This window comes from Dicentrarchus labrax, unplaced genomic scaffold, assembly GCF_905237075.1.
Source record: "Dicentrarchus labrax unplaced genomic scaffold, dlabrax2021, whole genome shotgun sequence".
NCBI classification, from domain to species: domain Eukaryota; kingdom Metazoa; phylum Chordata; class Actinopteri; family Moronidae; genus Dicentrarchus; species Dicentrarchus labrax.
The window spans coordinates 9,806,390-9,832,679 of record NW_026136703.1 but is presented as its reverse complement, the minus strand read 5'-3'; the positions used below and the strand labels follow the sequence as shown (position 1 = coordinate 9,832,679).

Below are 26,290 nucleotides of genomic sequence, written 5' to 3'. Positions count from 1 at the left end.
CAGCAAGCCAAGCACCATCAAGGTTCCCCTGGATTTTTTTTCTTCACCATTTGACACTCATTCCCTACTTCCTTCTGTCTGGCTCTCTGTCTGTTCTGCTCTACATCACACTCTAACTTGAAAAATACATTTGTATGTGCTTGCATGCACACATTCACAGGTTAGGCACACACGCATCCTTGCATTCCTATTCATATGGGGGCTTCCCATTGTGTAAGGTTACATGCACACTATGCACACAACACCCAATTACTGTGAATAACGTAGTACTTCATGAAGGTTACACAGTTAACCTGATGTCACTAATAACGCAACGTTTTTTAGGATGTTTTGGAAATGGATTTACAAAAAGATATCAATAATACCTGCATATTCAATATAGTAGCTTTGAGAAAGCTAAATCAATTAAAGCAGGTTTGAATTTTTTGCTAAATTTAACCCTAACCCTGATCCTGAATGTATTCATTCCTTAGGTCAAAACTTAACTGTCCTCTTCCTAAAAGGATAATTTCATACTGTTACTACCACTCTCCTCAAAAGCCCTGAAACAGGTGCAGTGCTTCAACATTATGTGAAAAAAATGTTTTCGAGGCCCTGTAAATCTCTCTGACTATACCAGCACTCGAACAACGCTCCTAACAGCGATGGCCTCAAAGCAATAAGCCATAAAAAAGACACAGCCACGGGAAAAATGGGGCTGCATGTGCCTTTTCACAGTGGCCAGAGGGCGATGAGGTAAACAAGAGGCCATGGGTGGGGATTAAGAATGGATGCTCAGTGTTATGGCCGGGTCGTGGTGTCAGGGGCTAGTCGTGCTGTCTGAGAACATTACCCTCCGGATGAATTTTTGTTTTTTTCTGGTGCATTGGCCACTGCTCTGTATGCTTTCTGGATGGAGGATTGGGCCATTCGGGGACTATCTGCAGAGAGAGGATGCATCCACTAAGACTTATGAGGGAGAGCTGGGCATGGGTGGGGTGTGTGTGTGTGTGTGTGTGTGTGTGTGTGTGTGTGTGTGTGTGTGTGCGCGTGTGCGTGGGGAGGGGGGCAGGAAATAACATGAGCAATTTCATAAATGGAAGGGAGAGGCTGTGACTTCCTAAATCGTCTGTGAAAGACAGAGGGAGGGAGCGGTGAGGTGGGGGAGATGGTGAGCGAAGGGGACGACAGGGAGAGAGATAGAGGGAGGCGAGAGGGAGCGTGACGCAAAGTGTGAAAGAGAAAGAAGAGAGAAGAGAGGAGAGCTCGGGCTTGGCGGTAAATGGATATAACTGGGTGAGGGAGGCAGGGGCAAAGTGAGAAAGAGAGAGGCTGGAGAGATGAAAAGATGAAGAGGGCAGATTTCCCACCAGCTGAGTGAGCACCTCTATTACCCTTTCTCTCTCCCACCATGCCTCCCACTACCGTTCCCTCCCCTCTTCTATCTCTGTGTCCTATCAGCCTCAATGTGGCATCCTCTCACATCAGATTAGCTCCAGCCCAGAGAGACGGTTCAAACTCCTCTGTCAAAGTTATTTAAAACACATCTGACGCTGAGGCCACGCTCTGTTCTGCTCCCTCCCACCATCTGTCTTTCTCCCTGTACGTCCTTGTCGTGGTCCAAACTTAGGCTGAGGCTTGAGCTCCAGCCTCGGCAGCTCAGCTGGGATGCACATCTCCCCATGGCGTCGAAAGTCACTATCAATCAAACATGAGGGTGCGGGGGAGGACCTAGGTGTGGCAGGAGGCAGGAAGGAAGGGGGACTGCAGGAGACTTGCATAAATCACCAGCCGGGGGAAAGATGTCAGAGATAAACATGACCTGGATATTCAGATTCATATTCCCTCTTTGAGCGCAGATTAAAAAATGGCCCTACAGAGGAAACGCCATTTAAAACTTGATTGTTTCTTGTCAGCGAGAGACAAGTTACTTTTACGAAAGAGCAAAACAGCTTGCTTAGCATCCTCTTTTTAGGATTTTTTTATTCCCTGCAAATCAATAAAAACATGTTGGGGGAGAATAGACCACTGCAATCCAATAGAGCAGTTACGGGAAGCTAGGCTTTATAGAGGCATGACTGTGCATTGACCAGCACGCTATGGATGACTCCTGTGAGTGAGAGAAACAGATCACGCCATGAGCCACTGTGTCAAGGCTTCATCCCTCCTGATGAGAGAGGCCAGTTCGGTGTGGCACGGCACAGCCCGCCGCAGCCCATTTTCTGACAGAGACGGCTGTTTGAGCTCTCCAGTCATGGCCTCGGTGATGAATGGCCTCCACTGCCAGGGAAAGAAAGGAAAAGGGGGCCTGGGAGCCCTCGGAGGATCAATACGTACGCACAGGAGAACCTGCTTCGCATGTTAAAAACCCTGATCCAGCCCCAGCCCCCCTGCCCGCTCGCTCCGCTGTCTCCTGCATCACTGACGGACAAGCCTCTGGGAGCGAGTGGGCGGGGAACTGAGCCAGGAGGAGGGAGGACTTCAGTGTGTGTATGTGTGGGTGCATGTGTATCTACATGAAGTGTGTCAGCAGGTTTCTAGAGGGGCTGGCATGTCAGCAAACTCAAGGTCGACATGGCACGCACAAGCACAAGACGCGCACAGGCACACACGCTCACACAACTCTGCAAATCCACCCACTGTTGATGCTCTGAAAGGGGCCACACTGTGACATGGTAATTCAGAGGTGTCTAAGGCGATGGATATCCTATTAATGAGCCCAAAACAATGACTAGACTAATGAGCTTATAATGGGAATATTGAATGCATGGGAATGGGATTGGGCCTTGTGTGAGCCAAGAAGGGGGACCATTGAATGAGAGCCAATGCACAAGGGCTAGAGGGCTAAAAGCTTGAGACGAATACAAACTGCAAGGGGCGTAGCAGGGGCTGTAGGGGTAGGGCTGTGTGGAAGGGTGCACAGTCAACCCAAATCAATACACCCTTACCCGCCTTGCCTCGTTGGGTTTGTGATATACGAGAGCAGGCAGCTTCTCTGAGCATAAATAAAACATGAAAATGCAACAAATTATCAGGCCGAATGGACAGAGATCTATTTACTCAGTAATGCTGTATTTTTGTATTTGTCAGATCAGTCTGGGGTGGGAGGGACTGATTGTTACCCTGCATCCAATTTGAGTCAACTGAGTGCTGAGATGTGATTCAGCTTCTGTTTGTGAATTAATGAATTAATCAAAGACTGGTTGGTTGGGGAGGGGGACGAGAAGCGAACCGAGCAAACGAGTGAACAGCAAGCTGTGACTGGCTAATAGCTGGAAAAGGAATTACAGTCCAATTGCTCTGTCTTATTCTGGCCCTAATGCTGCCGAGGCCTTTTGCGGCGAGCCGGGCAGCCCCTCCGTGTGATTTGATTCCATTTGGAGAGCCTTATTTTCCTCTTGATCTCACACATTAAGGACCTTGCTATTCACCAGAGCAGGAAAAAGGGGGAGGATAGTCAAAGCAATGGAATGGATTAGCACACAGCTGTTGAGACCAGGCCGGTCAATGTTTTAAATCTCTGGCCCTGTCCAGTTAAATCTGCTGGCCTGTACTTCACAGACACTCATGGATCTGAAAGTCTAAAAGGGATGAACAGGTCTGTGCAAGATGGCTGACAATAAAAAAACTCTGGTTGCCTAAGGGGTCAGGTGTTTCCCTGGTAAAAATGGGCAAAGTAAGATAATACTACAGGCTACATGGAACAGGATGATAAGGTGGCATGACTGCATTATATATATTTCAAAACAATTTTAAAATCAATTTGGAACACTAAAAGTGTAGTACTACCATCTTTCCATTTTAAACTTCATCCTTTCACATTACATATAATGTTGACCTTCAGTGGGCAGATGTGTCTGTGTGTGTGTGTGTGTGTGTGTGTGTGTGTGTGTGTGTGTGTGTGTGTACAATGCTGAGGTAAGGGATGGAACTTTACCAGCAGTGCTTGTCTGCCCAGAGCGCAGCCAGCCAATTATCCCTCTTAATTATCTATTGACGAGATGGAATTGATGTTTTTGGAGCGCTGATTGGATAATCAGGAATGTTGGCCACAGTTATTCTCCTTGGCTGGTCTCACTCATCTGTCCAATCTGGTCTCCTTGTCTGAGTAATCGGCTCAGTCCTACAACATATTCCTGCTGAACAATGATTCATGATCACAGTGAAAGGCAGAGGAGATGTTTCATTTTTGCTACTGAGGCTAGCATGATAGTACGTGCAACTGTGCATGGGTTTAGTCAAACACATCACAAGGCTTTTCTCACAACAGACCAATGTTTTCAGTAGCACGAATGACGACCTTTTCCATTTTGCTCCATTCATTAACCTCCACCTTTATCTGCAGACAGGCCAATGCTTCTTATGGAGGTCCATTTCAAAAACAGCCCAGTTTTGAACAAAGGAACTTAACTACATTAATCCCCCCCCCCGCCCCCTTTTCACATCAGCAGCCCATTTTCTTTAAACTCTCTTGGACAGCGAGCTGGCACAGGACCAGGCAGGCACAGGGAACAGGAGAGCGCAAGAGTGGAGTGACACTGATTGTGCCTCCTCTAATTAAACCCTACCTGACCCCGGTGTTGGGACATCATTAGTTCTCCCTCGTAATCATCACACAGCAGCAATTACATTCTGTTTGGCCCATTTGCATTTCACAAGATTTCCCTGAACAATCAAAGACGGATTGGGAAAAGAGGAAGAAGCCAAATAAAGCATGGAAGTCCTAAAAAAAAGCAGCTAGATTCAATTTCAAAAAAGCGTACTGCATTGGACTGTTGCAGAGAAAGAATGGCTTTTTGCAAAATATCATGGGAGTATCAAGGTTAAAGGTTAAACATGTTGACTCTCAGTGGCCAGGATTGTAGTGTGAGACCACTCTCCCATACAGCATTAATGCTATCCTGATGTTCTCTGTAGGGAAAGGAAGATACGCCCCTTCTGGACAAAAAACACACACCACATCTCTAACTCCCTTAGTCTTGAGAGTCTTACATTCTGCCAGGAACCAGAAATGGGTTTATCGCAGCGATACCTGCCTCAATTTGGTAACAGGGAGAGACGGGGACAGAGAGAAACTCAGACACTAAAAATAATCACACTCCAGAATACTCCACTGCAGCAAGCGTACGTCTCTCCACTTGCAGAAAGTACACTACACGGAAACACACACACACACACACCAGTGCGAAATAGAGCCATCTATGTAAGTACGTACTTCAGGGAAAGTGCACAAGGGCAGATCCTCCATCTGTATTCTGGGTGACAGCAGCGTTGTGCTGGGGTAGCGTTTCTCTCCCCAAGATGCCGTCTACACAGAAACAGTCATACGTCACAGGCATAAAGGGCCCTTTGAAAGCTCATACAAGCCGAAGGAGAGTTTTTCCTACCAGCTCCTCTCATGCGTCTGCTGTTACTAAATCTGACAACAACAGCAGAGTAAGGTCGTTGTGTTAAGAAGAGAATTATGCTGGCAAATACCCCATGGGCCTCCCGCTTTCTAGGCAGTAGACGATCGGACGTGCATTCTGATCTCCATAATGCAGTAAATAGAAATGTTGTCATTAGAGTTGAGTCAAATACACAGATGCAAATCATAATAAAAATATACACATATCTGCAGCAAACTAAATACAATGTACTAGAAAATCAAGCCATAGATTAGTACATATATATATAAGTTAATATTTAGATGACTGTGTGCACAGTTAAAAAAAAAAAGAAAAAAGAAATCTGATTAGAAGCCAAACTATTTGTGATAGCAACATCTCAGATTATTGTCAGGTCACTGATACTCCCGACTATTTATCCCTTCCCGTGTGACGCCCTCAACTGGCTTTTCTCTCCCAAACCAATCTCCACTCAAGTGTTTCTAATCTCTGCAAAGTCTGCTGAGAGACACTGCTGTGAGATGCACTCTTAACTGTGACTTGAAACAAGATTATCTGGCTGAGATACTGTGAGGTGCATTCATTTGTTAAGAGATGGAGAGATTTATGACAAGGTTATACTGCCATATCATAACATGCAATGTATCACTGTACAACTCCAATTACCAGCCTTCTATAGGACAGAGTTCAGCAGGTATTATCAAGGGCCAGGGGCGGTGAGCTCCACAGTTATTCAGTAACAGGTTATAATTACACGTATGATTCTGTCAATGTCCTAAAACCACTTAAGATTTATGAAATGTACAAGTGCCATGTATTTGTTCATGAAAAGTGTAAATCCATATGCATACATCCAAGGACTTAATGTATACATCTGCTATAGAGTACATAAAGGTTTAATGTGCTCTTCAAAACATGTCTATTCACTGGTGGTGACAAATGATCCAACTTGAAAAAGTTTGAATCCCAGTTAGGCTCTTATTGCTCACTACACTATACAGAAAGGAAGCCAGAGTTTCTTTTAAGGCTGCAACAAACAGTTATTTTCATTAAAGACTAATTTGATTTTTTGATTAATCTTTTTATCTATTAAATGTCACATATGAGCTTCATTTTGTTAGGGAGGTTAGCAAAATGGACAGTTGACTGATCATCAGTCAAAAATCCATAGAAATTGAATTTACAATGATTTAAATGAGCACAAAAACTCTCACAATTCGAAATCAGTTAGCATTTTTGCTTCAGTTCAACTCAGTTCACTTTATTTCACTGGAATAATCTACTTAATATCAAAACTTCTTGTATTTGTGTTTACATATATGAAAAACAAACAATAAGATATATATATATTTACACAATAAAATATATTGAACAGTATCACAGATGATATAGTTAATTTCATAAGCCATAAGTGATTTTCTGCATTTTGAGAGTCATGTTGTCAATAAATAAATGACTTATAAATTAAATGATTTTCAGAATTGTTGTCAGTTTATTCTTTGTTGATCAATTAATCAGGTAATTGTTTTAGCACTAGTCCCTTCATTTACCCTGGGGGTGTAACACTTATGAACAGCACACCTCACACTGCATAGCTAACAACTGACAGTCATGAGATAAAAATCTACATTAGAACAAGGAAATTGAAGGTTGCTGAGTCCAGTCGCACAGAAAATGATTTTATGCCTCCCTTTATTTCATTATCACCACCACATGGGCCTTGCGCTAGTTCACATACATTCCCTGCGTGTTGATGTTGCCACAAGCTATAAGTCGTAGTCACCAATACACCATCACTTCTAAACAGGATAACTGTGATGACTCCAGGATAATCCCAAAGTCAAGTTAATCCACTTGGCTCACAGAGGGAGTCATATTAAATGCAAACTGAATATGTTAATCAATGAACACAGTAAGGTAGCTGAACAATAAAGTATAGAACTAAACCCTCATCCAAAAGATTGGTAGTCAAAAACGTAGACTTTATTTTCAAATTCAGTTGAACATTCAGTTAATAAGGATTACTATGAATTCTGTCTTTATATTTTCCCTTCACCAGCCCACAATAAGCTATACAATAAAATGAGGCTCTCTTTGAAATCGCAATTACTTTCTGAGGAAATTAATCATATAAAAGGCACAACGTGATAAGAACTGCTAACAGGTTATTACAGCGTGCCGTGTTCATCATGGCTAAAAACTTACCTTATAACATCAGGAGTGAACAAAGTGCATTCTGGAGCCAGATTTCACATTAAGGCAATTTAAAATATTCCAGACTGCCTAATTTAGGGGTCGGACTTCTGTGTAACTTAATTCGACAAGATTAATTATACAATTAAATCCAAACTTCTCTCAATTATGTGGAGAAATGCTGCCTGCCTGCTCGGGCTGACCCTTCACCTTTGCTGAGGCGAGGTACCTGATAAGCATAATTTCAACAGGAGCAGAAGAAATTGCTGCCTATTTTGTTGCTGTGCTCGACTCAGCATATTATAGTTGTTAATTGCTGGCAGACTTCGTAACTGTGCCCTTGACATGGAAAGGCAAAATGTTATGCCGTTCACTCGCACATTACTGAACGTGCAGGGGCTCTTTCCTGATTGACAGGACAATCCACTGAAACAAAAGACTTAATTGTGTGGCAATTGATTCTGTAATTACAATTGGCAGGCTTGCCACTTCAGTTGCATTGATTTATTATCTGTGACAAGCGAGTAACTAATGACATAATATGGTGTTAGCATCGTAGTAGTCTATGTTGTTAGGAGGCTGACCTACTGTATCTTAAAAGGCCTACAGACCGGTTGACAGGAGGTTTAAGGGCAGAAATCCGCCAGGCAATGTCCTGTCTTCCCTCAGTAAATTGTGTTCCCTGAGTGCCCTTTCATAGAATATTGTACCCTTTACAGCCACATTAAGGGGTCACTGACATCCAAAATGCAGGACCCCTACTAACCCTCAATCAAGTTCTTTTCATATTTATGTCGAGGCTATGAGCTGAACCAGCAGGACTGAGTTACAAAGAGCAGGTGGGCTCATCCTCCTTGACAAGCAGCCATTATCAGCACAGTTCTTGGAGTGAGAAAGGAAAACCACCAGGGATGGGTGTAAAACCTATTTCAAAGACCTTCAAAATCCCAGTTTCTACCCTCGCTAGCTCTCTCTCTCAATCCCTCTCTGTCATCATTTTATTCGCCCTCTCTCTGCTCCCTTCAGAGGAGAGGGGGGAAAAAAGGGGGGGAATGGTCTACTTGACCTTAATCTGCCCAGTAGTGAGTTTCAGAGAGATGACATGCAACCTCGGAGGTAAAGGGCAATTGTTTCTTTTTCCCTCTTCTGAGAGCCAATTTACAGCCCCTGGGGACTTTTTTCTAAGCTGCGAACTATTTCAGGTTCTGCCACATTGTTTTTGATTCACTCAGCTGGAGGGGCTAAAAGAGCAAGCACCTACGCTTTACTTATTCTCACTCTTCCCCCAGCCCATTAAATTCCATTCTTACCCCCTGTAACATTTGCATTTCATGGGCTACTGTATGTGTAACCTATATTAGAAAATGTTTGCTGCTTGTTGCAATGGCTATTAGAACAGATTGGCAATAACATTAATCTCGTGGAAGCCTAACAACTTGAACGGAGAATAAAACGCCAATAAGGAAATAAACCCCCCTGTCATTTTGCGCATACCCTGAGGTAATGACTGTAGATTCTTCTGTGGATTGGCCACAACAGCTATTTGATTCAAAACTCTTTCCAGTTACATTACCTGTAGCCGGGCTGATCATGGCTCATGAACCAAGTGTAATGTCCAAAGATAAGCTTTCAAGGTTTTCTACCTTTGGTTTAAGACAATCATTCTCTACTTCAAATTCAAGTGCCATGACTGATTAGGCAGTTTATAATTTCACCTTCAAACAGAAAAAAAATCCATCAAAAACATGACCCATGATTGCTGGATTGTTAGTTGCTTCAATCAGAACCACCTTATTAGCTCAAACGAGGCTGACTTAAAGACCTTTTTCTTAAATAACAAAGTAAAAGTGATCTACTGTATCAAGCTATGCCAGCTAACCCACAACACACAGAAGAAACTGCATCCATTTCTCTAGCTAGAAACAAAGAATTAATTTAGACTAGAATATTTAAATCAGTTTGTCAACAGACAAAACTGCAGCTAAGATTTTCTAATAGTCACAAAGCTCTGACAGATTTGCAAAGTGCTCATATAGAATAGTCAAGAAGTGATGCATATTTAACAATGTATAAAGGAAGAGAAATTAACCATGAGACAAGTCTTGCCGAGCCAATGTGAGCCATGAATTAATAATTCGGAGTGAAGTTATTAAGTTATTTGTTAACAGTAAATATTCTGTATGTGTCCCTGAGAGCATGACTTTTTAATAATTCGGAATTTTTAAACTTTAATGTTTTGCTCCATTCTGGAAATAATGGTGCTTAGCAGTAATTGATTCTTCCGGCATGGAGTAATTATGATGGCTGTGTCGAAGTGAAGCCTGATCCAGTTGGCCCTGGGTGATAGGAGAGAGAGAGAGCGAGGGGAGAACAGAGAGATTTAAAGACAAGGAGGAAAGACATTGCGTAGACGCACATTTGGCTATATCTCTTGACAGATAGCCTGACTGAACTGGAGGCAGAATACAACACACTGGTGGGAATAGCCTCCAACCCTGAGCCATCCATCTTCTAATCCTCATTTTTTAGGCCCATTCCCTCAAACGCCTTATGTCCACCAGTCCTGTTTATTTAAATGGTTTGAGACTGATAAACACCCTCCACATTTCTTTCCATCCTTGTTGTTCATATCCCTCTCTTTGCCACTCTTGCCATTCTTGCCCCTGAAAGTGTCTTGTTGCTAGCAGGTCACTATGCCAACGGCAGCAGACAGAGTCGATCTCAGCAGGGTAGTATTTAATCCATCAGGGCTCAGTGTTAATTACTCGCGCATCCACAGGGCTCTGAAGGGAGGCTGGGTTGACGTACCTTGGCACTGCCCTTTAAAAGGGAATGATCCCACAACCCCTTGCAGGTTCTTAGTCCATTACCGTGGCACAAATTAATATGTAAAAAGTCAAACATCCAAAACACCAGCAATGACCAACAATGCACAAAAATACATCCCGTAGAGCACAGGGCACAACAGAGCAGGGTAAAACAAACACACATGCGAACCCACCCCCAGGTAAAGGTGCATGGTCATCTGCGACTGATAGGGTTTCCCATAGGTCAACGACACACACCGTTTCATGGTGGCCGCCAGGAGAGAAATGCCAATTGTCTTGTGGGTTAAGTCCCTACAACCAATACACAGAAACACACACTCACACACACACATAGGGTCCTGTCTAGAGTGGCATAGCAGGCCCTGGTCACAGCTGCTCTCCCCCGCCTCGGGAGGAATTGCTTCCATTTGGCCTGTCACTTTGGCCAGGGCCACTGTGGCTTTTCTCATTTGTCAGAGAGCGGGGGCGATCCTCTGGCTCTCATGGCTAATCTGCAGCCGCAGGCTAGAGGACACACACACACACACACATACACACACACACACAATTTTCTCTCATCTGACTGATATAGGCTTGGGTTCACAGGGGTCTTTTTATTCTTTCCGTTCAGCGGGGGGAAACAAGAGCAACAAGTAAGAGACAAACAGAGCGATGTCAACAGTATAAAAGGTCAAGGATACAACCTTCCATGGAGCTCCATTTGCACATATTATTTACACAGGCTGGATGATGATGAGATTATATTCTCACAACTACTGCAAAATGCTTTTTGCTATTGACTTGAAGAACTACAACAACACACAAAGGTAATTGGACATGGTTTTAGTAATTATCCTCTGATGGAGGCACAAAACATTGCTTTAACTGTAACACCAAGGAGTCTGAGTTCCTCATTCTCTTACATGCATGAGCGCTCAGTTAGCACTTGATTAGAGGGAGAAATGATTCAGTAAGTCTAAGAGAGGGATATCAAGGTCCAAATGAACATGAAATTGCCTGTATTCATAAATAGACATACAGAATTCCTTGAGATCAACTTTGTCTTGCTTGATTTTATTACAGTATATTGTGGAATAATTATACCATAACAGCCAAGCAAAACTGGCTACTAACATTTTACAGCACTGAGGGAATGGAGCAGTCCAATTAAAGAGCTGTCACACAAGGCTTTGAGGGAAACATGGCCAACGTGCTGTGCCAAAACCGATCCTATCATTAGAGGCTGCCATTGCTTTGAGGTACAAATGCTTTCAAGTCTTTCTTTCAGTCAGCTTCCGTTGCAGTCAACAGGTGATGGCTCTACTTGATTATTAGTCTGCCCTAAATCTACTAGTATCAATATGCAGCTACCTGTGATATCTATATTGAAATGAAAACTTATTCTTATGATCAAAGGCAGTTCACAATTGGTTCATCAGTCGAGACTCTTGATGCTTTTAATATTAAGAGACAAACAGAACAACTCTGCAGGCATTGAGTGGGACACAATGTCAGTACAACCTGAGTTAGAGCTACAGTGTAAAAAAAAGCTTTTTAGAAATATGTTATTAGCATAAGTTTATGACCAGACAATATCATTTGGTTGAAGCATGTCTGACTTTTATCTTCTTTTTTTTACAATATTATTTTGTCATTTTATGCTTCTTTAGACAGCGACAGCAAGAGAGATGGACAGGAAAGGCAGGGGAGAGAGAGTGCAAAAAGTACACATATTTAAAATGTATATGAAAGTATCTGATTGAATAACAGACTATTTATTGTGGATTTTCAACTGTTTCAATTAACATACACACGTAGTGTATACTAATTAAATATAGAAATGAAACTGTGTCATTGAATAAAAAAAGATAATTACTTGGTTATGATTTACCTGACTAACTGCAGGTGATTATTAAACACGCCTGTATCAACACTGTAACTGTTCAGGTCTAAATTGCCATTTAAACAAGCCTAATATCATAATAGTAATAATAATAGCATATATCTCAATTTAAAAGTACATAAATGTTTTAAACAGAGATACATATCTTGCACACCATTAAACTTTATCTTCATTCTCATGCAATACAATTGGAAGTAAAATGATAACTTTTACCGGTGCTGAATCCACAGGCTAATGTCAAATTTACAAAAGTCAACAGTACCTGTGATTTAGTAACCTCGTGGATCCTTCCGCCATCTCGTCCGTGACCTTTAGCTATTGTCCAGGAACTGCTCTAAAAAGGGACAGGTGTTAAAGCACAGGAGTTAAAGGGTATATAGGGAAGCAGCTTCTCACGCTTTACTTTAATAAGGCTGCATTCTTTACATGGATGCTCGCTGTGAGAGTGTTTCTAAAAACACATAATCATGTAACTTACTAACGATCCAGTTCAGTTTGCCACACACATTGATCAAACGCTCATCTTTAATTTACAAATCATTGCAAAACATATTAAAGAAAACATAATTTGAGTGATGGTCATAACTTTTTAAGTATTTCTGACAACCTTAATGTATTCCCAAGTTTAATTATTTCTTAATATTGACATTTCTAATTAAGCAGCATAATTGGAAAGCCAGTGTGCAGTGGCAATCATTTAAGCGGCCACTGAAAAATTAATATAAAAATTATTAATGAATACTACCGCTTTTAATTGCTGTGTACCCATATTCATAATTGCTGCAGCATCCTCCTTGAAATGACATGATGACAAATACAAGTGTCATGTCAGCACTTTCCTTCTTCATCTCACACCTCAATCAAAGCTAATCCATTTCACCTCAGCTATGAACACTGAAACAAATTAAAGTCCCATTTCATTTTCTACCTTCATTAATGCATCCTGTTTCCAAGGTTACAATCATTTAGTAACTGTGGAACAAACAAATTCAAAGAAGAGTGTGCTTTGATATTTTGAGAGGAAGACGTGGATGGAGCTTACTGGCAAAACAAATCAGCCCAGAGTTTTAATCCTCCAGCTCCAAAGTGTTCTGCACATGTTTATCACAAAACAAAGCCTTTTTCATCTGAACAAACATTTTAATATTAGACTTTAGACTTGTGGGCTTATGCCCACAGAATAATGTTCATAATTCAAACCTTGCCTTGCCAATGTTATACTAGTAAGTACATCCTGTATTTAATTGTCCCTATCTGAATGCCAACAAGGGACAGTGTGAGCAGGAACTGCACAATGTCATTATGTTTGTAGTGTTTCCTCCTGTGGTGTGATGTGACAACGCCAGACACAATGACCCAATTTGACTGAGTGGCTATAGGGGGGCACCAACGGTAGGCTGCTTCATAAATACTGTACAAAGGACTCTCTTAGAGGCAATTATACTATTTGTTATATGCAATGAAATGCAGCCATATAAAATGTCACATTTTGAGAGTATTTACACACATTTTCTTCTTCGCTCACATATAAAGAAAAAAACAGAGCCTGAAGAAATACAGGGCTGGAGTTGGTGGGGGCAATGATGAGTTCTCAGACTAGCCTCTTTCGCATGCAAATCATATCTGAATTTCTCATTAGCATAAATGCATGAGCAACTTTAAATGCTTTTAATTTTCAATCTCGCCAAGCAGAGGAGTAATTTGTCACTGTCAGGATGGGAGACTAAAAGGGGGGGACCAGAGGGAGCCAAGGACTCCACGCTAAACTGGAATCACAGAAAATTTCTGATTTACTAATTGACTGATGTGCAGTTCAGTCGAGTTGCCTTGAAGGTGTAAATAATTCTGTGTATATTCAAATGGCAAAAATGAGAGAGTGCGGGGTGGATGCGGAAAAGCACATTACATGATGCTTTTCCCCAGGCCATACTTTTTTCTGGTGATTCTAATTTCCAGCCTTTTACGTTTTCACTCTGTCTCTTTAAAGGGGTGCAAGTTTGCTGTTTTAGTACATAATCACAGATAATCAACTGGAAATTAAAACAAAATGTCACATTTTTTACATCTCTTTGCCATTACACGAAAAGAGGCTGCTCAAAGCTATTCAGCAGTAGAGCACAAAAACATTCCCAACAGCTTATCACATAAGCGGTTTTAAGTCATTTCAAATTTTATCTTTATTCTTTCAAGATGTAAGATCAATTGACACTGCACTCTGAAGTCTAAACCACTAATGCCTCGTTCTTTGAACAAAGCAGTTTAGATTCAGACAGACCTTGTTAGCTAAATTTAGCTGTAGGTGAAAACAGGGGGAAAAGATTTAACAAGCTCCCCATTTAAATGACTAAAACCAATTATGCAAACATAATTAGTATTCCGTAAGACAACTAAAGACGACTGTAGCATGGGGCTAGTTGCTTACCTCGAAGGGTGCCCCATCAGACAAAATCTTGGTGCTGAAATGCATTCCCTCGGCTCGCTGCACATACCGGATACCAGATCACATTGCCCAATTCTTACATCTCAAACTCAGTCACCTCCAGAAGGTTCTCTAAGAATGAATCACATTTCATGTGTCAATTTGGAGACCAGATCATCATAGTTCCAACTTCACACCTCCTGCAGGCATTGTAAAAAGACGAGTGAAACACTTAAATGGTAAGTCATAATGACCAATTAGAGTCCCTGGCCTAAATTAGGAGTTCCAACTTGAAACTTTTATGCAGCAGGTAATTATTTAGGTAAGGTAATAGTTTATTATTATTTAAGAAAAGACAACAAATTAAGTAAGTGAACTGCATGTATGGTCCCACCACATCCAAGATGTATGAGAACACCCCCATTACTGTTTACTTTGTGTGTTGCAGGTTGCGATGAGTGCATTCAGCGCTTTACCTAACCAGGTCAATGGGAGAAAAATGCCAAAGATAATTTAAACTTCTCATCTCAGTTTGACTCTAGCTAACCTAAACTAACACATTTTGAAAGAAGCAGCCAATTAAATGCCCATTTTCCACACATAACTAAGCTGTGACACACTGTATATAATATAAGTAGCATTTTGTCCACTTGTAACAAAGATAAACCGTGGCATATAGCTACATCTTAGCCGCAACCTTGGTGTTATCTTACATTCAAACAAGTTAAAGCTTACATGTCACATTTATGCTTTTTGAACACCAAGCTAGCTTTAATATTTATCAGACAGCCCTACAGTTAGCATATTTTAGCTAAATTAACCTAATATTTGCCATGTAACAGTTATCTCTTTTTTTCCCCCCAGAACTGTAACATTATATCCAGGTTCCTCTGAGACTGAAGATGACTCAGGTGTACACTAGCCACCAAGCTTTCCAACAGGCAGGCCGGCTGTGAAATTAGCTTGTGTCAACAGTCTCAAAAAGAGTGTACATAGCATTTCAGTATGGTTTCTGATGTTCTCTGTGTCCGTTTAAAGATATATAAGTAGGTTGGAAACCGGTGAAATACTTACTTAGTTAGCTAATGCTAAATAATTAAGCAGCTCCTCCAATATCGTGCACGGGCAGATTAACTTCATAATCAGATGCACGGGTTCGACCGTCAGGGGGCTGCCAATCATCCTAGCTCCATGGCAACAGGCAGAGGGTACTTGAGTTTTGGTTTCATGTTGAGTGCATTGTTGTGACAACCCATGAGGGCAATTACTAATTGCCAATTATAGGCGTGATAGTTTCTTTCTTCCTCATCTAGACCTGCTGCATTTTAAGTAATATGAAGATATTGAAATAAGTGTCCCCTACCTAATAGACATCATTAATTATATTGCATTATTTCATTTTAATTTAAACCTAATCTACTTCTGAGTCCACGGCTGACAGTCATAATATAAAAAAAACCTGAAAGAAATGTACATTTATACTTTTAATGAGAAAATAAATAATAATGGTTTAGCAAACAAAATAAATGTAGACTGGATATAATAGCTGACACTAGAACACCTTGACTTTGCTACATTGTTTGGTAAACTGGCTTCAGTAATATAGCTTAGCAGAACTAAAACTTACAGTTTTATGAGGTCATTTTGAGTGTTTCATTTTCTTTGACAGGGTCATACACTATCTTTCGACCCATAAGCACAGCCCAATCTGGCCACAACTCAACCTGCATGGGGGCCAGATATGACCCATGCCTGTTTGGTGTATGGCAGTATACATTCCAGTGTATATGTGATAACTGTTCACTCATGTAGGAGCATAGATGGAAAAGGGTGCAGCTGTGACATGTCCATTCTTTACATCATGCTCTTACTGCCCTCCAGTGTCGAAAGGGTGAACGTAATGAGAAGTACACACAGTGGAGACAAAAAACAACAACAACCAATTCAATCCAATAACTCCAGAAAACAGTTTCTTCGTGAAGCAAGTATTCAATTTATGGTACATTTTCAGGCTGTTAATAGATTAGGACCTAAATAAACGATTAAATCAGAATCAGCTGCAGGCTATTATGTATATATATGTTTATGTGTACACATTCATGTCACGGCCCGCTGGCCGTGACCCTGGCCTCCTTCATGGTATGTGTGTGAATGTAGTTTGTGTGTTTTTTCTCCCTTTTGGTGTCCGTCTCTGTGTTTTGCTCTCTCCCACCTGCTCTGGAAGCCACTGGTGGGCGTGGTTGCTGGAGTGCCTGCCTTCACACCTGTGGCTCATCACACCACTCAGCACACCTGTTCCTCATCCAACTATCAACTCACCTTTATAAGCCAGGCTGACCTTCCAGTCCCCACCGGATCGTTGAATCAGCTTGTATGAGAACACGCCAGCCAACCTGAACTTGCACTCTTGTGAATTACCTGTTGGTAACTTGCTTTTTTCCCCCTGTCTCACCTCAGACCATCTCGCCCTCCACCTGGACCCAGTTCTGCCTGCCAGCACTGCAAGACCTAGAGCACTGGAGCCCGGACCCCATTCCCACTCTCTGACTCATCTGAATCTCCAGCCACTCAAACCACGTTCTGTTTGTGCAATTTCAATAAATTCACCTTTATTTAAACTTCAACTCTGGTCTGCGTTTGAGTTCTGGTCACCGGTCCTGACAATACAAGGTTTTTCATTGCTCTCTAATAGACATACAGCTGAGAACAAGGACATCAAAGCTGAACAAAGGTAAACATAAACATTTAAATATTATACAAATACAGGTAGGAGAAAATGTATATGAATGTATATAAAAAGTATAGGCTATGTATCTGTATATAAAAGCAACAATGAACAGCAACATACAACTGTTTCTGTGAGTTGTAATCAAAAAGAATACAATAATGCAAAGTGGGCTGGAATAAATATTGGATGATGAATGTAATTACTGTTACTTTATACACATGGAGTAGGTGGATATGCCAATATATGAGATATAGAGCATGCTTTGTTTTTTATTTGACAGTGATATATACATATTAAAAAAACAGTGTAAATAACATCTGACTTCATGGAAACAGCTATAACTTTAATTTTATTTCTCATTTGTAGACATTGTGCCTTATGTCTATTCAAGATAATCAAGGGGGTGGGGAATGGGGGGTTGGGGCCATAGGTTTTTATTTTTTACAGGGTTTTTATTTTTATACAATACTACATTGGTGTATATTTTATAACAATGTGGAATATGTCTGCTCAACCCTGCAAGTTTTTGTTGAAACTTTCAATAAAAATGGAGTGGATGTTTAGTGTTACATGTGACTTACATGTGATATCTGGGCAGGTAAACCACTAAACAGCTACATTAATACCACCAGAGTGCCCAGGAGGTTATAATGTTATGGCTGATCGGTGTACACTATCCAATAAAAACTGTTCACAGTGAGATCTGTGGATTACCTAGAAGTTACAGTACATTTTAATGCTAAGCACCATAAACAAATGAATGAGGGTGTTTACACCATACTTGCCATTTCTCAATGAAAGTGCACGTTTTTGTTCAGGTCACCGGGGTCATGTAATTCTCCGGTGATGGCATCCCTGCAGAGGCATAACAAGGTCACATTTTTAAAGCTTTCTAGTCCTTGTAAAATGTTACAGTTGATGTGATGTGAATGGTCTAATGTAAATGTCAGGCACCATAAGGAGCATATTTTTTAATTTAATTACTGTTAATCACCACTAAACGAGGGCAGGTTTGAAATTATGTTATGATGTACCGTGTTGAAAAAAAAGGCTTTTTATTAAAAGGGTTTGTACTGTAGATTTTAGAAAAATACAACACAATTTTTAACATGCATCCAACTTTTACCTCATTGTTCAGTAAATGTCGGCCACATGTTTTGTGTCCCATAACGCCTGCTTCTGTCTGTGGCAGAAGAAACAGACCCTCACCTCAGTATTCACTTAAATTGGTTTTAGATTTTAAAACCAGTTGTGGATAACTTTATGGGGCTATTGGCAGACAACTCTTTCTACTACAATTAAGTTGAACTACTTTGCACTTGCTGATATGTCTGCCCCCAAAGACGTGAGCCAACAGGGACAGTATAAACAAATAGAAAATATGGCCCAAAAAAAATAGAATAATAGCTACATGAAAGCAAGAGAGAAAGATTGTTTCCACTGCAGCAAAGTAGAAAGTCGGTCATATGAGTGAATATGTGTACAAGGACGTACAAAGGATCATGTGTTGAGAAACAGTTCACTTCCTCCAAGACAAATGGACTGTATATTTACTGCATCAAACAAACAATGTGATTCTGACTTAATGTGGTCTGTTACATGAAAACAATACAATCACTTTACATTAGGCCTAGACTCTACTGATGTCCACATACTGTAACAGTCTGGGTTCAAATCTGGATGCTTTCAGTCTGAGTGAGGTTTTATTGATGCACTATCAGTATATTAGCCTCAGCTGGGATGTGAGCTGAAAGGAAGACAAGTCATCAATGTTGGAGAGTTACATTTCATAAAGAGGCAATAGTACTATGTATGATTACAGGCATCAGTGTAAATTAAATGTTCTTTTGTTGTTGCTTTTGTAGTTTTACAAGTAGGCCTATGAAAGATTTAAAAAACTTAAACCTGAAGAGTGACTCTTACAAGTAGAAAGTTGAATTCATGAGGAATAATTGACACCCATACTCACTTCAGTACACTCAGGGTTTTTGTTGCTACAACCTTACTTGTTCTGGTATGACCAGTAGCTTATGCTGATAGCAAACTTTTTTTTTTGAGTCATGGCTGTACTACTTTAACGCTAGGTTTTATCACAATAAACAAGAAGTAAACTCACCATAGAAGAATGTGTGTTGTGGTCCCATTCCACTTGCTCTCAGCCAGGTCACCAATGATGATGTCTTTAAAGCATCTGGCCCAAGAGAATCTTGTGAAATTGAATGTGCCACTATCCTGAAGTCTCAGCTTGTGGCCACAGTGGCCGCTGTACAGTTCTCTCACATTTGACCCTTTCAGTGCAGGGACAGAGTTGGTCCCTGCACATGTTCTTCTAGCAATAAAACCATCTACAACACACACAACTTTGTTCAACACAGCTGTCAACACATCTGCCTGTTTCTGACTTTGAATACAGATATACAGTAAACATAGCTGTTCACACAGCAATTATACAGCTAATTATACTGTAGCCATGTCTATTATGATGTTCTATTATATTATTTTTGGATGTTTTATCATATTGTGGTTTACTGTACTGTAAACTGTACTGTACTATCACCTATGTCACCTGCTACTTGTTACCCTGACACCTGGAATCAAAAGGTTTTAAATATTGGTCTTTGTCTGTCTGTAAAGTAAAGATTAATCTTAATGCAACGCAACAGGAAGCAATTCTGATCTATTTAAGCTTTACTGCAGTTGATACCTTTCATATATCAGGGAGACATCGCCCTCCAGTGATACAAATTTCATATTGCATCAAGATGTTTTCTGAACATTTGGAGCAGTTAAATTCTTAAATTCAAGGATGGAAGGATTATTAACACATTACTTATTGCTTGAATTACTGGGAGCTGTAATAAACAAACACACGTTTTGGTCTGACTTATAAGGCATCCACTTCTTTTGGTTAAACTTTTAGACTTTCTGTGATCATTATTTTTACTTTTTAATAACACCTGAGAATGTTACGCACAATTATGACTTATTATATTATAATTATCTCATCGCGCTGAGATAATATGCCATAATTAATAGGAAGGTTTGAGAAATAGTCTTATAATGTTGATATGTCATTTTTGTGAGATGTTTTCTGTATTCTCAAGTCATAACTATGTCATACTATCTCATAATTCTAATGATTTGACATAGCATCTCATAATTATGATATAAAACATAATTAAAAGACAATAAGTCATAATAAATTCCAAATAACAGGGTTTCAATCAGCATTTAGTTTCTTCACATGCAAAGTACATGACTCATGATGTATGTATGATGCATATTACAATAATTACTGCACATTTATTAACAAGGTAAATACAGTTTTGTTGGACATGAGCTCATGTTTGCCCAGCGGTTTTACAGGGTGCTGTTCCAGTTAGTGTCCACTAGATGTCAGCGCTGCTCCAGATATTTCAGACTAGTCAAAAGCCTGCAGCACTTCACCATCATGCTAAAGAAATATTCAGAAAACCAGATCATTTTCAGACACAAAATATTTTATTTGAAGCACTTAGTTCTGACTGATATACATTATCCAACAGCTAATTCATTAGCCCACTCCATATACCTTGAACAGGAAGCCAGCATTGCGTTACTTTACTGTCCATCACAGCAGCAGATCCAAAACTACCCAATCCATACAAAATTTCACAAAAATACAGACGCCAGCCAGCAAAATATCAAAACCACATCCATTTTGTCCTAGTCACGTTGAATGCTTGGAGACATTTCTACAAACATTATCAAAAAGCAAGTTGTTCCAAGAATATATCAGCATTAGCTTCCATACAAAACTCCCACTGTGTTATTGCAGCAGCAAACAAATACTGTGAAATGTCTAAAAGAAGGGAACTTAGAGCAAAAGTTGGCATATTACTGTGCACAGATGCAAGAAGGACATGGTTTGTTAGTGTCATGACAGTAGGATATTGTATATGTGGAAGCAGTCAGGGTCATGGCCTGACCATGCTGCAGCACTCTAGCATCTGATTTAACCATTGACCTGAAGGATGGACTGGCCCTAGTCAGTGAAGAAACCTATTAGCAGCTGAGTCCGTTGCTGTTTCCTCAAACACATACAGGGAAAGACAGATAAGAGATGCATCTTTGTGTATTGTGAGTGGCTCGCTTTCTCCTTAACTTCCCAGAAAGTGCCTGTAGCAGCAAACATGATGCCCTTCCTCTTACAAAAAAACAACTATTGCTTTAGTTTTTTTTTTAACTCAACTGGTGAGGTCAGAGGAACACTTTTTATAAGGAACTTAATCCACAAAAGATGTGAAGGTCTTGGTCAGTTTTGATGCATTTATTTTAGCCTGACAAGAATTTTTATTTATCTTTGGCAAATGTGCTAAATGTAGGAACTGTGAGTATACACTATGAGCAAAATAGCATTCTATTCATATTCGGTTTACAATAATCCTCTTGTATAATATTTCTGATGTTGTTTTTTTGTTGTTTTGTTTCATGGAGGTACCAAGTTGACATGCGGAATTTGCTTTGACTGAAAACATCCCCTGAATTACAATTCCTATTATAGTAGCTGTCAAATAGCACAGCATTACAGCAGACCCTCCTGTACATTCTGTCTCATTTGCATAGAACCTGTGTTGCATCGTTCATAAAGCGCACTACAACTGCTTCCATTGTTTGTTTTTTTATACAACTTCCAACAAAACACTTGTTTTTGTTACCAAAGTCACCGGTCAACTAGTTAATATGTTCTAAATAATATCTATTCTAACTACAAAAGTGCACCAAATCAAACTGAACACAGAAAATGCACAAAATAACCTACGGTCACTGTCATTGTGTCATTATCTACAGTCGGGTACAAATATTGTTGCATTCATTCAACACAAAAACAAAAAATTTTCCTTTTAAGGCTTAACCCTGCAGACACATTACATTGCCATGCAAATACACAGATTCATTGTAAGCAGGCAATGAGACACTGAGAGAGAAAGCTGACACTGAAGATGTATATAAGGTCTTCTGCTTATTCCAGTTCTGCTATGACACATTTATTGTGTTACTCTGGATCCCACACACACATACTATGTAACCTTTTCAGGCTTTTCAGGCAAAGCGAGAACAAAAGGAAAAAGAACGCCTTTTGCCTCCAGAGGCGCTTTCAGCGGCTCCTCGACAAAGTAGGCGCTCTCCTCCTCCACTACAAACTGAAGAGTCTGGCTTTTGTTCACACAGTAGATGCAGTTCCCGATAACGGCACACCTGAATGGTAAGTGACTTCCGAGCCTCTGCGATGCGCAATCGTGCCACATTTTCACTATGGTGTTGTACTTGAACACGGTGATCCCCTGCTCACGGTTGACATCGAAGCGGTAAATGAAGCTCTTCATGGCCACCATGTCTGTGGACTTCTTCCTGCTGTTGTTGTAGGGGCACTCCTGCCACTCGTCCCTCTTGAGGTCATACTTAAGAAGGCGGTAGAAAAGGGAGCCTCCTGAAACGTAAAGCTCTCCGCTGCAGGTTGTGGCTTCATGGGCCACTGCGAAGGCTCCCTTGGGCAAGGGGGCCACTGTGGTCCAGCGGTCCATGCGAGGGTCATATTTTTCCACTGTAAACAAACATTCCCCTCCAATGGCGTATAAGTAGCCATCCATGGACACAAGCTTAAGCTGGGCACGAGCTTGGATCAGAGGTCTGACCTCAGTCCAAAGGTTGGTTATGGGGTTGTAACAGAAGACCTTGTCTGAAACTTTGCCCTTTTCCCCGTAGCCCTTTATTCCCCCTGCCACAAACAGGTAGTTATACATGGTGCAGATCCCACACCCTTTAGTGTTTATGTCCTCAGGCATCGCAGTCAAAGGTCTCCAGTCATTTGCTGTTTCGTTAAAGTAGTAGATCATATGATTCTCCTCCAAAGACCCAACCGACAGCGGGCTCTGTGGCCGGCTCCCGCACCGGCTCGGCGGCCGGCTCCCAACGCGATCAAACACATCGTTTATCTCTGCCACCATCAGAGTCTGCCTCCCCTCCATTCTCTTCTTCAGGATCAGATCCCGCTCAGATCCAGTCAGGCGCCCGTAAACAGCGGGGTCTTTGAGGATCTGGAGGAAGTTGTCGCTCATGAATCCGTAGGCAGTCTCTTTCAGTTCACTGAGTCGCTGCTTTTTGGCAATGGTCAGGATCTCGTAGCAGTTCTCTGCAGTGATTTGTGCGGACATGGAGTCCATGGCCGCCTGGACGGCACAGGGGATCTGGAGGATTTTAGCCCCCGTGATGACGTCTACTACATTGTCCTTGCAAACATTCATCTGAGAAGTGTAAACATAGTCTATCAACGTAGACAAAGTTTTGTAGCTCAAGCCCTTCACTTTGAGGATGTCTCGTGACAGACGTGCTTTGAAGTAGTCACTCTTCTCTGCCAGGACAGACTTGTGAGCGCTGATCGTCTGCCCGCCGACTTCGATGACTAAATCGGGCTCTTTCTTAGACTGTGTATTTTCAGCTTCCTGGCTGCTGTCCCTGCGCTCGAGGTCTGATTTTAGGACTGACCAATCAGTTTCCTGTTTGGCTTGGTTAGGCGAGCATATGGAGGAATCTGCACTGTAAGACAGTTTAGCTCTGGCGCCATTGTGGATTTCACTTCTTGCACAATTTTGCTGCATGCCAGCGATGTGATTGGCCACAGCGGAGTCAGCGTGAGGAGGGAGATCCGGAGCTGGCTTATTGTTGGGGAGGTGAAATTTATCAGCTCTCGGGACGTACGAGCCGTTACCCTTCTGATGGTCGACGTGGTTGTTCTCCATCAGTCTTCCATCCAACAGGTATTCCTTCTCAAACACCGGAGGGGGGCTGAAATCCTGCTCGCCCTGCAGGAACCCTTGGACGTAACCTGGACATAGACTCCCACTTTTGTCCGGAGGTGTGACAAGGTCAGGGTTCACGGCATGGAGGATGACATCAGCCTCCACAGTGATAGCCCCTCCTCCCTGCCTGTGGCCCTCGTTCATCTCGACTACTCACTGGCGATGGGAGACTGCGCCTTCGCCGATCATGCTGGGTGGGTGGAGAGTAGATGGACGAACTTGTGACTGCACTCCTCTCCCTTCACCTACATAGGGGGGGGGGACAAGGTGGGAAATTAACCAAGGTCCAACAGAGGAGGGGGAAAAAAACGAGTCTTATAAGGCTGCAAATACCTCTGTATTCTCTAAGGGGCGCCCTTTCTCTAATAACAAACAGCTTGGAAACCGTGAAATTCAAAAAGGAAAAAATGACTTTGGGCTGCCGTTGCCAACTCTGCTGTGTAATCCACTCCTGTATAAATGTGTCATCAGTTGGGTCAGAGCAGCTGCAGCAGCACTGTGGGAGGTTTTTATGTGCAACATCTAAAGCCTAAAGAAATGGAAGCAGCCCCAACATGCAGCTTCTTGTGTCTGTACACTGCATGACCTACTGCAATAATCTGCCTGCCTGTCCATTATTTTGTGGTAATCTGGAGATATTCAGAGCGCATGCGCAAATGGTGTTGCGCTGATGGGGGGGAATTAATCTCTTATGACTGGGAAAGGAAAGGGCGTTTTTGTAATTGTATCAAAACTCTTGTCTGACGCATAGTGTCAGACAATGAGAAATCCGACGTTCAGCCAAATCGAGGATACATATAAGTATTTTTAACGTCGCTTCATTTGAACGTTATTACAATCCACAATGAGGATTTGCGTCCGTTGACAGCAACGTGACCTACCTGCGTTTCCTCGCTGTGATTGAACAGCTCGGTACCAGCAGTTTCCCTGCCGGTCCCTCCACGAAAGCTCAGTTACGTAAAACGGGCGCAATCCCGATGAAACCAGCCGGGTTGCGCTCCCCCCACGTTGGATGGCTTTCACTTCACCGACAGTCCCATCGGGTCGATCCCATCCGTTCACCTTTTCTCTCTCGACCCGCTCCGCTGCTGCTCCACCCCGCTCCTCCTGCACCGCGGAGACCTGCCCGGGATCAGCGGCGGACTGCGAGGCGGAGGGCGACGATCAGTCACTTCAGGTCGCACCTCCTCTCCAGATCAGCCGTCGCAAAGTAATATCCTCCGGTGGAAGTGGTAGGGAGGAAGGAGGTGGGGGGGGGGGGGGGAGAACTGCCGCGCACGTTCCGTGTCTTTTTACCCCTCCAGCAGCCTGCAGCTCGTCCCGCGTGGACAGCAGAGGCTCTCGCTCTCGGACCCTGATAGCACTGTGATTTTTGTTGTGAATGTTTTTTTTTTTTTGTATCTTACAGTTGACTACAGTGAGGCGGTTATCATTGATCTAAACCACGCCCCCTCCGGGCGGTGTTAACCCTACACTCAACAGCAGGAGCACGAGGCTCCATCTGTTGTGCGCGCGCTGGACGCATCCCAGAGATGCGACATTCCTTTACGCATCATCCCTGTCCTGGGTACCACGATGGATGGGGGGGGCGGGGTCAGGGGACTGAATATATGAGAAATCCCCCTTCCCTCCCCTGCTAACACACACATATACCAAACCCAACAAAGCCCCATATAATACAATGCCTATTAGAGTATTACAGGGCTGCTGGTACACATTAAAATACAATTAAACACCAGACTCTCTGAGCCCCTAAAGGGATTTCATATAACATTATTAAAAATCAATCAATAAATATCCCATTAGTACACTCCACCTGTTTGTGCATGAGACAATTTATTACAATATCTGTAGAACTAGTTGCTCTCTAAGTGGGAAGCCTAACAATGCCCAGGAAATGAGTCACACTTTCTAACTATAGCTGCAGCATACATGCATATGTGTATAGTAAAAACAGCACTATTGTGATTTGTGTGGAAAAGTGACTTTAGAATTGGAAATGTTTGTGTGCAGTCATAAAAGAGGCACACAAGAC

The 26,290-nt window shown here is 41.9% G+C and overlaps 1 protein-coding gene across 1 annotated transcript; it reads right to left on the bottom strand.

Annotated features, from left to right (window-relative positions):
• Nucleotides 1-20,895: 20,895 nt before the first annotated feature.
• On the bottom strand, nucleotides 20,896-25,509 carry LOC127358573 (kelch repeat and BTB domain-containing protein 11). The gene is made up of 2 exons (XM_051391736.1): nucleotides 25,137-25,509; nucleotides 20,896-24,500 (listed from the first exon to the last, which is right to left on the bottom strand). The coding sequence occupies exon 2, from the start codon at nucleotides 24,397-24,399 to the stop codon at nucleotides 22,477-22,479; it is 1,923 nt and encodes a 640-aa protein (XP_051247696.1). The 5' UTR covers nucleotides 24,400-24,500; nucleotides 25,137-25,509; the 3' UTR covers nucleotides 20,896-22,476.
• Between the last annotated feature and the right edge of the window lie 781 nt (nucleotides 25,510-26,290).